This window comes from Epinephelus fuscoguttatus, linkage group LG6, assembly GCF_011397635.1.
Source record: "Epinephelus fuscoguttatus linkage group LG6, E.fuscoguttatus.final_Chr_v1".
In the NCBI taxonomy this organism is placed as follows: domain Eukaryota; kingdom Metazoa; phylum Chordata; class Actinopteri; order Perciformes; family Serranidae; genus Epinephelus; species Epinephelus fuscoguttatus.
This window is the reverse complement of record NC_064757.1, coordinates 29528242-29543879: the sequence shown is the minus strand read 5'-3', so window position 1 is coordinate 29543879 and position 15638 is coordinate 29528242. Positions and strand designations below refer to the sequence as shown.

General features: G+C 40.3%; 1 protein-coding gene across 1 annotated transcript in view; it reads left to right on the top strand.

Annotated features, from left to right (window-relative positions):
* The window catches only part of fbxl17 (F-box and leucine-rich repeat protein 17), a 291099-nt gene extending 278591 nt beyond the window's left edge, over positions 1-12508 (top strand). Inside the window, exon 11 of the mRNA XM_049579160.1 lies at positions 10340-12508. Coding sequence (XP_049435117.1) covers positions 10340-10477 — 138 coding nt within the window. The 3' untranslated portion in view covers positions 10478-12508. The remainder of the gene's footprint in view (positions 1-10339) is intronic.
* The last annotated feature ends 3130 nt before the right edge of the window (positions 12509-15638 follow it).

The following is a 15638-nucleotide window of genomic DNA, read 5'->3' as shown; positions in this document are numbered from 1 at the left end:
TGAATAACTGGATTTATTTTTTACTCCAAGTGTTTTCATCAGATTCACTGTGTGTGGTAAAAAAATCTTATAGTAGAGGTCTTCACTGGGATAAAACTTTGGCCCCGATCCAAAACAGACCTGTGAAAAAATAAATTAATATTAATAGATAGAAATCATGAATAATATATAATTCATGAAGAAACCCCATCTGAAAAGGGATTTGAGGACAGTCAGCCCAAAGTCCAAAATGTGGTTAACTTGAACAAACCACTTCACAGTTCACTCTTTCCATCTCGCTTCAAAAACAGAGTTTTTGGTGGTCAGAGCTAATCAGGTCCACTTGGATCCACACACTGCAGTAGACCCACAGCAATAGAATGGGATCCTATCTGGACCTGATTACTGAACAAAATTTTCATCAGGACTGTTTCTGGTCCTTGGTTTTGTTAACTAGGAATTAGGAACTAGCAGTCATGTGAGGACCTCTACCTTAGTGCACAGTGTCCTTTATTTTATTGCACCTCCATGCTGGTGACAGCCTTGGCCAGAGGCATTATGTTTGCAGCTTGTCCATTCATACGTCTGTTTCCATATCCAGTACGTCCCACTTTCTTGAGTGCGGTATCCCAAGGACACCTGGATGGAATGTCCTCAAATTTGGCACAAATCTCCACTTGCTCTCAAGGATGAACTAATAAGATCTTGGTGGTCAAATGTAGTGATGTCAAAAATATCTGTTATTCAATACATATTGATTCTGATTATTTTTAACGGTTTCAATGCTCATTTTCCGCAGTATTGATACACTGGTACCAGCTGTGCTTTCTCACGCTCTCTTATTGTTACCATTTATAACAGTTATTCTGCTATTCCCTGCTACTAACCAAAAAAAAAGGTGTTACTATTATATTGTGGCCTTGAAATATTTATCTTTTATTACAGTTTTTAACTTGCATGTCCTCAATGCCAATTTTTCCAAGTGGCATCAAAAATTGCTGTCGATTATTGATATTTTTCAAGTTATTGTACCGAAGTTAAAACTTCCAGCATCGTGACAACATTAGTCAAAAGTCAAGGTCACTGTGACCGTGTGTCTGTCCCATTCTTGTGAACATGATGTCTTAGGAATTAGGAATTTCTTTAAATTTGGCACAAACCCCCACTTGGACTCAAGGATGAACTGATTAGAATTTGAAGGTGGGAGGTCAAAGGTCAAGGTCACTGTGATCTCACAAAATACATTTTTGGCCATAACTCAAGAATTCGCATGCTAATTATGACATTTCACACACATTTCAAACAGGATAAAATGATGAAGCGATGACATTTTATATCCCAAAGGTCAAAGGTCAGCTTCACTGTCACATCATAGTATTCTGTTCTCAGTATCTGACCATAACATTTGGTCAGATACTGAGTTGGTGACACTAATCATGAGTGTCCATCTTGAAACTGTGCTGATTGTATAGCTCTTCTGTGCTGCCTGGTTGACATCCATATTTGAAGCATTATGAAATGTCAGTGCTCCATATGAGTCAGGACAGACATGGGTGTAAACTGCAACTTGACTGGTTGGTGGAGGCATACGACTGCAAGGCGGAAATTCCAGTTGGATTATATTATGTGTGAGACGTGCATGGTAAAAAAAAAAAAAAAAAAGGAATAACTCCATCATAAATATCAAATGAATTACTGCATATTGCTTGTAAGCAAAAGTTAATTATGGTTCTGGTGATTTTCTTTCTTTACACTTCTTAATTAAAGCATAATTTCATGCTAGTTTCACCATTACAGTGCTTAATTTGAAGTATTAAACACAACAGAAAGGAATGGTTTGGAGTATGATTGCTACTACAACATCAAATTTAACTCCAGGGCTTGTTGGTTTATCGGGTCACCACAACACTTCCCATTTTAATTAGCTTTATTTTAGTTCTACCTAATAGATGTAGCTGTGATAGTGCTCTACCAAGACCAACAAATAAATTGTGTAAAGCCTCTTGAGTTATGGAATGTTTTCCCCCAGTCTGCAGAGATAAGAAGGCCGGTGTGGAGAGGGGGATTGGGCTGAGCCTCATACACATTCCTTTAGTTACCTTTGTCACGCGTGATGGAGTGTGGGGTTTACAAACCTGGCCTCCAGAACCTCTTTCTCTGACCCTGTTCAGTTGAGCCCCCATTCCTCCATGTGTGTGTTTGTGTGTGTGAGTGTATGCACTGACACCCTGCTTTTCAGTTCTGCTGCTGTCTGATATTGTGCAGGGATGAGGGTGTGTGAGCGGGACCAGACCTCAGTTGTCGCAAGCGGTGCCTGACCTGGTTTTTAAAAGCACGTTCAGAGCCATGCACTGCAGATTTCTGTGAGGGTCGCTTGGTTTTCTGAGACAAAATCAAAATGTTTGAGCTCAGGCTTTCCTCGGTAAAGAGCAGTCTATTCCTTAAGCTTCCAAGCCAATGCATCGATAGTTCATTTAGACATATTGAATCCTTCAGAATAAGTTTGTGGCGACCTCTTTTCTGTCCCTACACTTTGGAAATCCTTTGCTTTCTTTTCTTTTTCCATTCAGTCCTCTCTCTTCCTCTTTCCTCTCCCTCTTATCGGAGACTCTGAACTATCTTTCAGTTGTCCAGTCACTCGTTTAGAAACTTTACAACTGGGGCTTTTCCTCTGAGCAGTTTAAAGAAGGCTATAAATCTGGCCTGTTTAAATCCAGACTTGTTTAAGCTGCCTTTTACTAAGACCTGATGCACTGCATTCTTCTGCTGCCTAAACAGGCTTTTTAAACATTTACCCCAAATGTATTTACTGGTTGACTGATACACTCTCTACATGGGAGTAGACAGGGAACAGGGGGTATTTGTCTCTCTTTATGGGCCTGGGACTAGCAATGGCTGCCACATGGCCAAAGAAAATGTGGGGAAGAAGAAAAAAGAAAGGGAAAAAGACCCCTGCAGACCTGTGTTGGATTTAATGAAAACACAGAGGAAATAAAAAGAAATAGGCCCATTTTATTGCAAAAACTATATTTTTTTCATCTTCTAAAAATGACCACTGAACATGTCTTTGTTTTCTGATATCTGCATGTTTTTAAATTCAGTTCTGAAGTTGTTCAGTATCAACAATCCGTGTGTTGTTGCTTTTTTTCAGGGTCATTGTTGCTATAGCGCTCTGTGGGTTTGATATATTCAGAGGGAGCGGAGGCCATATTTTTTTTTAGCCTTCTATTTCCTAAACTCTCTCCCTCTCTCTTTATTCCATTTCCCTCCCTTGATTGCTAGGAGCACTCACAGGGTGTTCTCACCACGCCGGTCTAATATGATATGCATCTTCGTGTTTGTGTATCTGATTATCGATTTACGGCCCTGTTCTTCTTTTTCCCACTGAGAATGTGAACTGCCGCTGCATTAGTCATCTTTACGACGTGTTTTACTGCGCTGCTTACTAGAGGAAGGCCCGGCTCTTGCGGTAAATGTATATTTTACGCGGTGATAGAGTGCATTTGCATCAGAGGATCGGACTTACAGAAAGAGCTCACTGTCAAGAAAGAGAGCACTCAAAGGGAGAGCAGAGGTCAGCTCCAGAACGTGCCGTCACTTACCTTCAGCCTTCACATGTAAAACTGAAGAAGCAGTTGTCAACAGCCGCTCACACACACACACACGCAAACACAACACTGTAAACTATTCCCGTTTACTGTACAGCATGTTCAAATAAAAGGTGCTTTCTGCTGAGCAGCATATCAGACATGCATCTTTTTGTTTTCCCCTCATCCCTCTCTCGCCCGCTTGTAAACCCTGACAACGGCACATTACCCGTCAGCATGCATTACACCCCCCTTAGATCTACAAGGCCGCATCTTTGAAGTTAAAATGGGGGAAAATATCATAAGTATAGGCCTCGCTCCAGATAGCTGTGGCTGCGCTCCCAGATGCTTCTCAAAGATTAGAATCATCAGTGAGTAGCGAGTATGCTCTATCATATGGCTCTCCTACAGACTTGGCAGCAGGTTGGGAGGAGGGGTTGTACAGTACAGTACACTGGATGAGGACAGCATGGAGTAAAAGAAAAAAAAATCCTCCCTGCCAGAGCCATATATCTAAAGCACCATTCCTGACACCAGATGCCCCAGCGCTTTCCGATAGTATTTGTAAGCTTATGTTGCCTAGCAACAAAATATCGTTAAGCACAGTTTTGCCCAGTAAGAAAATTTCACTCCAGGAAGAAACAGCTGAATCACCGGTTTTCAAGAAGTCAGCGGCACCACTGCTGTAACCAGAGGACTCCCCTCGCTGCCAGCCAGTTACCCACAGCGTTTGGTGTGACCTTCATGTCTAACATCGGCTCTGAGCCGCAAATACCAAGCAGGTGTGGTGATGTCACCACGTCTCATTCAACATACCACAGAGCCATGCAAAGGGCACACAGGCTTGTTTCTGGAAGAAGGATTGTAGCTGTGAGCTCTGGGAACTCGCTAGGAGAGGGTTCTTTTACAGAGGGCTGTTGTTTTAAGGCCTGAGAAGATTTACAGTAACGCAGTGGAGGAGAGTTAATGGATGCTGTGATGCATAAATGCCTCTGTCAACTGATTTTCTGTCAACAAGATTTTCTATCCACTGGCAATGAAATGTTTTAAAAATGAGCATAGGCAGATGCCAATTAATCAAACCAGGTACAAGGAGTCTTTTGCTGTGTTGTAACCATTTAAAATTTATACTGGCTCAGATTTGATTGATAGAAAAATCTTTTTTCCCCTTCAGGCTTGATTGGCGTTATAATAATAAGATGTTTGAATTACAGTCATTTGACGCCTGTTGTACGTGACAGTAATTACATTTCAAAACTTAAGAAAACAGCATAAGTAGACCAATGCTTTGCAAGTTTTATTTCTGCACATACAGTATTATCAACAAGAGCAGCACAGGTCAGTGCAATAGTTATCTTTTCATGATTTACATCAAAGTAATCTTGTTGCAGCTCAAACATTTAGCGTTGCCGCAACCGGCAATTAGATAGTGATTCAGCGTTTTGATTGGAAGCCATTTTGTGTGTGTCGTGTTTGCTCAGCAAGTGGAGCTGCACTAAATTAGCATTAATGAATGTTATGGCCTCCCATCACTTTGACAGGTCTATTCTTTAGATCAGTTTTAATTGTAATTAAGCCTTGATTAACGAGCTGGGGGATGTTTCATTCTCTTTTCAAGAATATAGCATAATATGTTATGAAGGCAATCAGGGGTTTGTCACTTTATCTGCTAATGAGGCTCAGCCATATGTCATAACAAACTTGTCTCTTTAGTGGCAGCTCTTAGAGGCCTCAGTTAAGCTGCTCTTTTGCTCTGCGTGGGTCCTCTGCGGAGACAACCTGTGTCCATCTGTGGGCAAACTACAGGTGTTTCTCTGAGGGGTAAAAGAACAGGTTTGGGGTCGCCCTGCTGGCTATGAACCGCAACATCCCCAGTTCATATGTCCAGGCCTCCTCCTGTCATCTCTTCACTACCACTAATAAAGGCATTAAAAGCCTTTCACAAATAATAAAAGGGGGGGAAAAAAATAGAAAAAACAGGTGTGAGGATGATCCAACATAACATAAAAGCTAATGATCATTTTTAGGAGCCAGTCGCAAAATTTGTTGGAAAGGATCCAACACTCCACGGACCAGACAGTCTATGAAAAGCTCCAAATTCATGATTCAAGACAGTATTTTGGTCAGACACCTGAGTCAAATCCCGTAAGATGGGAATAAGAGACTGCACTAATCCTTTCCTCTGAGAACCAGTGTTTATTAATAAAAACTGACTGATTTGTTGCTTTTGCCAGGATTTATTTAACTATTTTCTCCCAAAGGATAAATATTGAAAAACAGTGTACATCAACAAGGTGTGGCATTGTTGGTGGGCCTGACGGGTCTGGGCTGCACACTTGTACAAATGGCCCATCCTAAATGACTGGGAAATATCTTCTTAACTTTTGTTTTTAACAAGTAGAATTAACAATTTCCCTCATAAAATCGCTTCCCTTTCTAAAAGTAAAAGACAGCATTTATTATGTTACATCATGTGTGAAGTTTGGAGCAGTCAAAAGGGGCCATTTTACCTGTTGAGAGTGCGCATGCGTGTCAAGGTATAGAGATTATTAGATTATTCAGCAGCCGATGATCAGTGCCACGCTCTTTGTCTTGTTAGAAGTCAATCTAGGTCCCCCAGCAGTCAGTCTCTCTAGTCTGTCCCTGCAGTCAACTTAAACAAATAAAAATTAAAAAACAGAATTAAAATGTCAGTGTTCTAAATGAACGGATGTATTGCTCTGCTCAATCCTAAGCAAAAACAAAACATAATAGACAGGATACTATGTTTCATTTTTGTACAATCTGAGCCATGTGATGCTTGTAATAAATACAAACTGTCATGGGTAAATAATAAGCTGTCTTGGCATTGGAAATGTTATAAAAGGGGTATAATAAACCAGGCGCGTGAGTTGCCTTCCACAGTCATTTCTGTTTCAGCAGCGCTACCAATGGGAAACTGTCAAAGGCAGGCAAAAAGTATTAACTTGTAAAAAAAAAAAAACTGTAATTAAAAGGCCCAGCCAAAACTACTTTGGCCAATCCAAAATTGAAATTCTGGTGCAGTGCCGGGTATTAACTAAAAAAATAACGGAATTTATAACCATCTCAGCCTCAGCCTCAAAAAAAACATAGAGAAGCAGAACATGTAGCCACATACCAACAATGAAAATGCCCATTTCTTACCTACAAGTTGCAGCAGCTTGTCAAAATCCCTTCATTAGTTATTTTTCTGCTGCTATTAATGTCATCCCTACTCTCATTACTCACGTGCATCAAGTATGTCACGAACCTCATGACTTATTCGTCAAGGCTGTCAGTCTAGCGTCACACTCCTCCACCTCAGCCAAGGGTGAAAAATTTGTTGCAATATTTAAACTATTTTTAATGCGCAAATTGAAAATGCACATAATCACATGCAATCATGTAGATTTAATAGAAAGACACACAGAGATCCAGAACTGTGTCTGCAGGAGTTCTTTGGCTGCGTCGCTTTTGTGCCTGATGTGGAAAAACTCAACATAACTTCCTGTTTTCTACCAGCACAGCCAACATTACCACCTCACTTTTCACTACAAGAAGGAATGTGGTGGTTTGTTTTGTAAAACTGGCAGTTGAATATTTACATTATCTCATACTGTAATAATAAGGTTAATTCTCTAAGGCAATATCCTGAAACCCTGTTTTATTAATGCATCAGCTTTACTAATGAATCATTGATCACAGCACGGAAAGTGTTGCCAGAATTCTCTCATTTCCACTCTTACTCATATGATTTAATGCACCTTTCAGCGGTTGAGATGTCAGAGTATTATTTTAAATTTTAAAGTCTTCTGCCAGTCTCTGTTGTCTTTCGCTGAAACACTAACTTGAAAGAGAACTGAGGAAAGATCGCTTTTTGGCATTTATTCTTAGAAGTTCTCCCGTAGCATCTGATCAGAAAAACAAAACAAAAAACAGAGATGAAAATAAGAAATACTTTTTGACCCTGCAGTCTTGGTTTTATGTTATTTTTTCTGTATCCACACTATCCTGAAAGAATCTGTTAAGGTTCTGTGTGTTGGCGTCAAGCACCCGAACTCCAGCTCGCTGTTTCTTCCTTGGCAATCAAAGGCAAGGCTGTTGCTGCTTTTTGGTGTTCTTGAATTCAGTTGTGCTCTGCAGAGTTTCCATCATCCTCCTGTGACCTGAGAAGCATCGGCGGTCTGTTCGCTCAAGCACACTTATTTCTCTCTGTGATTCTGCCGGTTTAATCCTAACTCTGTCCGTCCATTTGTTTTCTCAGTTCCTCTCCTTGACAAAGAATTGCTGATACCCACCACTTAAGGAAAGTGTGTTCTATGAAGAGAAAGTGGGAATTAGACTGAAAATGACAACCAACGCAGATCATAACCTGAGCAAGAGCCAGGGAACTCTTACCCAGCAAGACTTTTCTTCCAGAAAACACAGAAACCAAGGGGCTCTCGGGCAATGAGCTCGGGGAAAACTGCGAAACACTTTGTCACTGCTTTGGCAACAACGGATGACTGTGTGCTCAACATGTGTGTGAGTGTTTATACATCATTTCCCCTGGAAAGTGTCATGCTCGCGGGTGGGCGGGGGTTGGTTCTGGGTGGGTTGCGGTTAACCCCTCAAGGTCTCCAGGGTTACTCTGCCTCTGCTCTTTGTCAGATTCTCAGGCTTTCTCACTCTTGGCTCCCAGTGACGGTCTGACAGAGTGTTAGACTGGCAAAGAAGTGCTATTAGCTGCTTGTCTTTCTGGCCCTCTGAGAACATGAAGGCCTCATTAGCCTTGTGAGCTCAGCTGTCCACTGGTGCTAAACCCATCACCGTAGTCCAATTGGGTGTGTACGTGTGCATATGTGCGTACACTGTATACTCTTAAGAAATTGCTTTTGCTTCATATTAGTCTGGTACGCTGCCATTTTGACGGGGCACTAACTGTTCAATCTGTGTTTCTGATTATCTTAATAAGGCATCATGGGGCGATGCAGAGACGGTTGACAGATTTTTAAATTACTCCATTTAAATTAAGTCATTTAAAAATCTGCATTTATTGGACCTAAAGCAATATTTCTGTTACATTTATTTGGTTTTAAGCTGATTGCCTCTTTTTAATACAGCTTCCCAGGACTTCCGAGAAATCAGCTCTGATACTGAGTGAATGGCTCTTGGATGATTCCGAAATAAAGTGCTTGATTGGTTGACTCATGATAAGCACAGTGTGTTCACATAGAGCTAGGCAATGGGTCTAATTTACCAGATAACTAACATAATGACTCTTTCATCTACCTTAATTTACTAGCATTGTATTTTCATTAAATGCCTATGAAGTAACAATGGCTTTAAAAGGGACTTATTGTGCTTTTCCTTAGTTTTCTGTCAAATACATAATATGAATGGATGATGATGGATGTTCATATTAAACGTGGCCAAAGCTTCAAATAATGAGGTTAATGTATGTAAGTAAAAAGCTTCAACTTCAGACCGTGAAAACTCCAGTGTTACTCCAATGTTTCCAATGTTTTAATCTACTTTGGCTACAAGCTGACATCAGCTCATAACAGAATTCTTTATATGGTCATCTGCTCCAGGTACACTACTGCAAGTGTTTACATTATATACACTGCTACGTGTAGCTACATGCTAACGTCAGGGAAACATGTAAACTCATGTAAACTTGGTTGCCAATGTTGTAAATTTGTTACTGATTTTGGATCTTATTCCTGCTGGTACATGACTAGAAGACAGACAGACAGGACATTCATTGCATTTGGTCCAAATGCAATGATTGGCTGAGCGTCCTGTCTGTCTTCCCCACGTGCAGGCCTCCGACTGATGTAACCACTCGCACAACAGTCACCAGTACTATCTAATGTTAGCGTTTACGTTATATAATTATTATTATTATTATTACTCCTCTTCCCTTTTACTCTTCTCTTGGCGTGTTACACTCAGTCTCCTCTTCCGTGTATCTAACGTTACCTTCCCAACGTCTACGTCTAGATGTAATGGAAGAGGGGGGAGTAGGCCTTTGGAGGGAGGTGGAGTTGCAGGAGGAGGGGGATGGGGCTTTGGAGGGAGGCAGGAGTTGTGGATGTTCAAATTTTTTCTAACTGCTGTGTGAAATGCAAGAAAGGTAAGGGTTGCTTTAACACGCGACCAAGTGTGACCAAACACAGTCATTCCCTGCCTGCAAATACACCGCTACATTTAACCACATGCTTTATTGGTAATTTTTTAGGGTAGAAAATGCTGCTATATACTGTCACTCCCCGGCTGCAGTGACGGTACAGAGAAACTGAGATGCGAAGAACCGGAAATGCTGACCAGTCAGGGCAGACAGGGTTCTTTTGGGAGGTTGACTTATAGAGACATGAACTAAAGCTGAGCCTTTTAAGACAGAGGGTTAATACAGGTCTTCCAACACAGACAGTATGAGGAAAATATGTAAACATGTTCTAGTAGAAACTCAGAATACAAGCTTGAACCTGAAAATGAGCATAATAGTTTCTCTTTTATCATTCCTCCTGTTTATGATGGCTATTAAAAGATCTTTTTCATAATGCAGCCCCACTGATGGGGGACAGAGTCTGAGGGAGACAGATGGAAAGGGCATCTTCCAAAAATGATAGTCTTTTTAATATGATTTTTTTTAAAAAAAAATATAAAATTCCTTCTTTCTATTTCTGTCCTGGGAAGCAGACAATTCTGTGCTATTAGTAACCAGCTCATTATGTTAACAGTGCGTGTGTGTGTGTGTGTGTGTGTGTGTGTGCGTGCGTGTTTTGCAGGTGAACGAGGAGACAGTGGAGAGGCTGGTGGTCCAGTACCCTCACATTGTTTTCAGCACGGTGATGCAGGATTGCAAGAGAACCCTGGAGAGAGCTTATCAAATGGGCTGGAGCCCCAACACATCGAACACTTCGTAGCTGCTGCTGGATCTCACACACACACACACACACACACACACACATACATACACATACAAACACTTAGCTACACAGAGGCCCATTTTGTGTACAGACACACATACACAATATTTGCAGCTCAGTCATGTTTGCCTCTCATCCACTGTTCAAACATGCATGTGAACATGTAGCTACACACTCTCAGACAAAGGTCTAGTCAACTGTTTCATTTGAAGCGAATCTACCATTTTAATAATTTAATTAAGATATGCGTCTCCTGGTATTTTATAATTAAGTGAGACATCATACTTTATCAATCATAGGTTATCATCATCTTGACTGAATCATCCTCTTCATCACTGATAAAGTGTCAGATTACATCCAACAATATGTACTTTCCTCGACCAGAACCTTGAGTGACTAGGAGTGACGAGGCAGTGCACCAACGAGTGTTAATTGATATCTACTTTAAGCGAAAGTTACTCCGTTAATAGAGTGTTAAGCCTCATACATTTTAAGTTGTCTGTATCACCATGGTTGGAGTGGATGCACCAGGAGGGGGTCCGGGAGTTCTAGGGGTTCAGGAACGATCAGACGAATAGATTAAAAAAGGTTTGTTGCCCCATTCGGAAATGATATTCTCCGAGCACCACACCCACGTCAGCCCTCTGCGGTGTTTACATCCTTCAAACTGAACTCAACTGCTGCAGCGAGATCGCACAAGTCCGGACAGAGCAGAGACTCGGAGATCACGTGACAACATCCCACAACTTCGGACCGGAAAACAACCGAACTGCCAGGGCTTCAGACCTCACATGAGGCATTTTGAGAAATCTGTGATGTTTATTTTGTCCAATTACAGGATCTCTTGGATGTTCAGTACAGTGTTAAAGGCATTTGTGGACTCATAATGTGTTGAGCTCTTTGACGTGGCTCCATTTGAAGGACAGAACTCTTTGCTGTGACTCAACATGCACACTCTCACGGTGCAGAAGAAAGATTCAAACCCCTGGCGAAAAATCATGACCGGTAAACAGCATTGATTATTTCTCAAAACCTGCATGTTTACATTGAGATCCTCCTCATATTTTTTTCCGTTACACAGATATTATCTACAGATGACCTGACGTTAAAATGAGCCTCTGTATGACTTGGGAACAATGCTGTCTTTTGATGCCATGTGTAGATTTAGGGTTGACTGAGCATCACCCTGAGTCAGTACAGAATGAAATCAAACAGTGCTTGAAATAGAAGTTGCCTTTACTTAAAAACCCTGGGTCATGTTATCAGATGATTAACCACAACCGCCGTGATGACAGGTAAGAGGAAACGTTGCCTTAAGTGGTTAGCAGGTAATTGCCATCCAATTAGCGACCTGAAATCGACCCAGAATTTACTGAAGAAATGTTTATCTGAGTTTATCTGATACTATATTCCCATTATTTGATCTGATATATTCATATGAATAAATACTGCGTGGGATTTACTTAGCCTAATATTGGTTTTGAGCATATACTTGTAACTTTAGCTATGTAGCAATGCAACAAGGGATTTATCTTTCTTAGTGGTTTAGGATGTAAAGATATTACTGGCTTGAGCCTATAACCAGGGCCAGTAAAAGTCGGTAGGAGAGAGTTGATCATTTTTCATCTATTCTATAGAAACTCAGTAGTGTACAGTTAAAAATGCAAATAACCAGGGTATTTTTCTATGGTGTGAACCAGCTCTGGGCTCAGCCTCCACACACTGTCACTCAGACATGAACAATAGCTTACTGAGCTTAGGGGTTTGAGTAGAACTGTAAACTTTCTACAGCACATAGAGATTTCAGACAATTAAAAACACCTTCATTTTACCCTTGTCAGGATTTGTAGACTTTAACCGATGGAGAGTTTCTCCCTCGGCCTGTTTTTTTGTTCTGTTTCTGTTCTTTTGTAATCCCCATATGCACTTTCTTCTCTGCTAGATGTTGACACACTTGATTCCTGATTTGTTAAGGCAACCGTAAATGACTGGATTTACATAAAGATGAATAAAACACTACTACTTCAAGCTTTTTTCCTCTTTTCCTTTTGTATGTGTGGATTTGAGGCAATAGAAGAATATTCAAAATGACAGTGGAATACTTTTCCGCTCATTTTACATAATCTGTGGACTGCTTTAACTTTTTTTTTTTTTTGCATGTTTTTCCAGACTTTTTATTACACCAATTGCATTTCAACACAAAGACCACAATGACTATGATGGTAGACTTGGTGAAATTTAAATTCAACACAGATTGCATCTGTATGCTCAGGTAAAATGCAAATAAGGAAACCAGCATGTTTTCCATCACACCCAAAGGCCTTGGAATGCGCAAGTATGACACACCGAAGCCTCTGTATTATTAGAAATAAAGATGTTTTCCACAGATGCCCATGCATTGATAATGTCTTTTCTGTTGAGCACCATGACACAACAATCAACCTGCATTTCCATTAAGGAATACTTGTGATGTCAAGGTCAGAGCTATTGCCACAATCGCACAAGCTTCACATCTGAAACAAAGTGAGGAGACATCAGCTTGCTGCCCAGCAACCAGCAAAGGCCTCAAAGAGCCAAAAAGCTGTCACTCAATATGTCCCCAGTCTTTGACAATATTGTCCCTTTCAAGTGCCTATTTTCATGTCTGGCGATCAAACGTGGGAGATAGCATCAAACAGGATGCGAAGGTTGGTTCTTCCTTGATACATTCTTTGTGTTGTCAACGCAATTTGTGTCAACACGAGGCGCAATTCACTTGAGTCGCAGCTAAAGGAGTTTTCTCTAATCTTAATAAAAGCATAGGGAGCTCTATTTTCATCAGCAAGTTCCTGTGAGCTTGAAAATATGGAGCAAACAGACACACATACAACACAGCTTTCAGTTGTGTAATTAAAAACCTACAGTTTCTTACTTGCAGAGACAATTTTCAGAGAACTTGTTATTCTAATCATCTTTCACCTCAGATATTGCGCAGGGAACGGACACACCAACACTTGTGTGTTCTCTTATAACCAGTTACAGTTGCCTCAAAACAAGTGCTACCTTTGTGAACATCTAATTTTAAATGTAAGTGTCAGAAATGTGTTGCTCCAACACTATGGTGTGTTTTAAGGCTGTAATTTGTGGTTTTGTTTCAGATGTATTTTTCCCAATACGTCCTTGGTGCAGCCTCATGCTATAATCACAAGATAGTGTCTGTTTCAGTAATGGGCTATTGTGTTGAATTGCAACAGATTTCAAAGGTGTTCATTATGTTGTGTCCACCCCCTGAAACTGTTTGAACAACGCCCGCTCACAACAAAGGGATAGAAACCTTACAGCTGCTTGAAACTGAGCAGATTGTTAACACAAAACAACAGTTGAAAAGTTGTGCATCACTTCAGATTGTCTCTGAAGTTTCTGAAAGAGCTGTTGTTTGTGTGACTGCAAGTATTTTCTTTTTTATAATGATCATTGGCAGTTATTAGACAGTGACGGTGTAGGAATGGGCAGGAAACACAGGGGCAACAAATGTCAATGGCCACACTTCCTCTCCGCTGCACTCACTTTTGATCTCAATCCTCTGCACCCTCTTACCAAAGGGTTCCCTCGCAGTATGGAAATAGATTTATGTCATTTCCATGCCTGGATATATATAAATATGGAAAAAAGGAAACAGAGTGTGACAGAGTGTGTTTCCAGACTTTTCCCTATGTTGTGTTTTCTAACAGATAAAATTCAGAACTTCTGAAAATAAACTGATCATACAAACAGTCTGTTTTAGGTAGCCAGTGTAGCCAAAATGTTTAGCGTTGTGTGCGGGCCCGAGCAAGCTTGATGTCGTCAAAGGCAAGGCACGAAGTATAGCGTAGTAGAGCGGCCTCTACATCTGTACACCAAACCTGCAAAACAGCTCTGCTCTAAGTGCCACTGAAACAAATCCAGACATCCAGGACCAAATTAGTTTGAAAGAAGATGCGTCAATATCTTCAGCATCACCACTGAGCACTGAGCATTTATGAGTTACACAGTGATGTTATTGGAAAAGGAAGCGGACTATCTTTTCTGGGTAAGGACACCTTAATGGCTGTGTTCATTGTTTCTTCCAAGGAAACAGTGGATAAACAAGGCTGCACTGGTGCTGTGTTAACACCTTTTTTTTTTTACTTTCATTTCAATTCCAGCAACTTATAAAATCATTTTCACAATTCCATGCTGTGTTTTTTCCTGTTTTTTACAACTGTGCCTATGTGGCCGGCTTAAAGTGTTAATTCTGAAATAAAACTAAAAGTTATAAATTAGGGGGGAAAAGGAATGTTGGACAAAAATGACGTCAGCAGATAGGGGAGATACATATATACTGTAAAATTTGTGGATTTTGATCACACCACTTTGTCAGTATGGTGATAGCAGGGCCCTATCTTTTAATACATATTTCTTTTTGGATTCTCAAGGAGTACGTAATCTGTTCCATCTAACCAAATAATTGTAATGCATTGAAGTGCTGCTGTTATCAATATTTTTAAAAGGTTTTTTTTTTGCTCTCCCATCAGTGCCCAATACCCAATATTGCTCTCTTTTAATCTTTTGTGAGTTTTTGGTAAAATATTTTCTTAAGTGCCTCAAAATCTCTTCCCAAAATGCACTTACCTCTGTGCATGACCAAAATATGTGGGTATGTTTGCCAATCTGTGTACTGCAGTTTCTCCAACTTTTATTTGAGTATGTTGAGCCCATTTTAGCCACTATTTCTAGTGTCTGAAAAAATCTCATTACCACGTTCCATCCGAATTCCCTCCAAGTATTTGAATTGGCTACTAAGTGTACACCAGTGCTCACTTCCTCCCATTTGTCCTGTGGTATGTCTGTACCCATTTCAGTTCCCTGCTGTATCAGGAATCTCATTTTTATCTGTAATGTATTATTGAGAGTCATGCTTGAAGATGTCTGAAAAAAAAAAAAGACCTACAACTTTCTTGCCCCCATTAAAACTTACTTTTTCGTGTAACTTTTTATTTTATAAGTCATTTTAGGTTCTTACTTCTAAAAGAGATGAAAAAATATGGACATAACAATAATATAATATTTATTCAGTATGGTTTTCATTGATTTGTGTAAGCTGCAGTCTTCTATAAACAGTTGGATCTTAAAACCAATTATTTACATTTAACAACAGCTA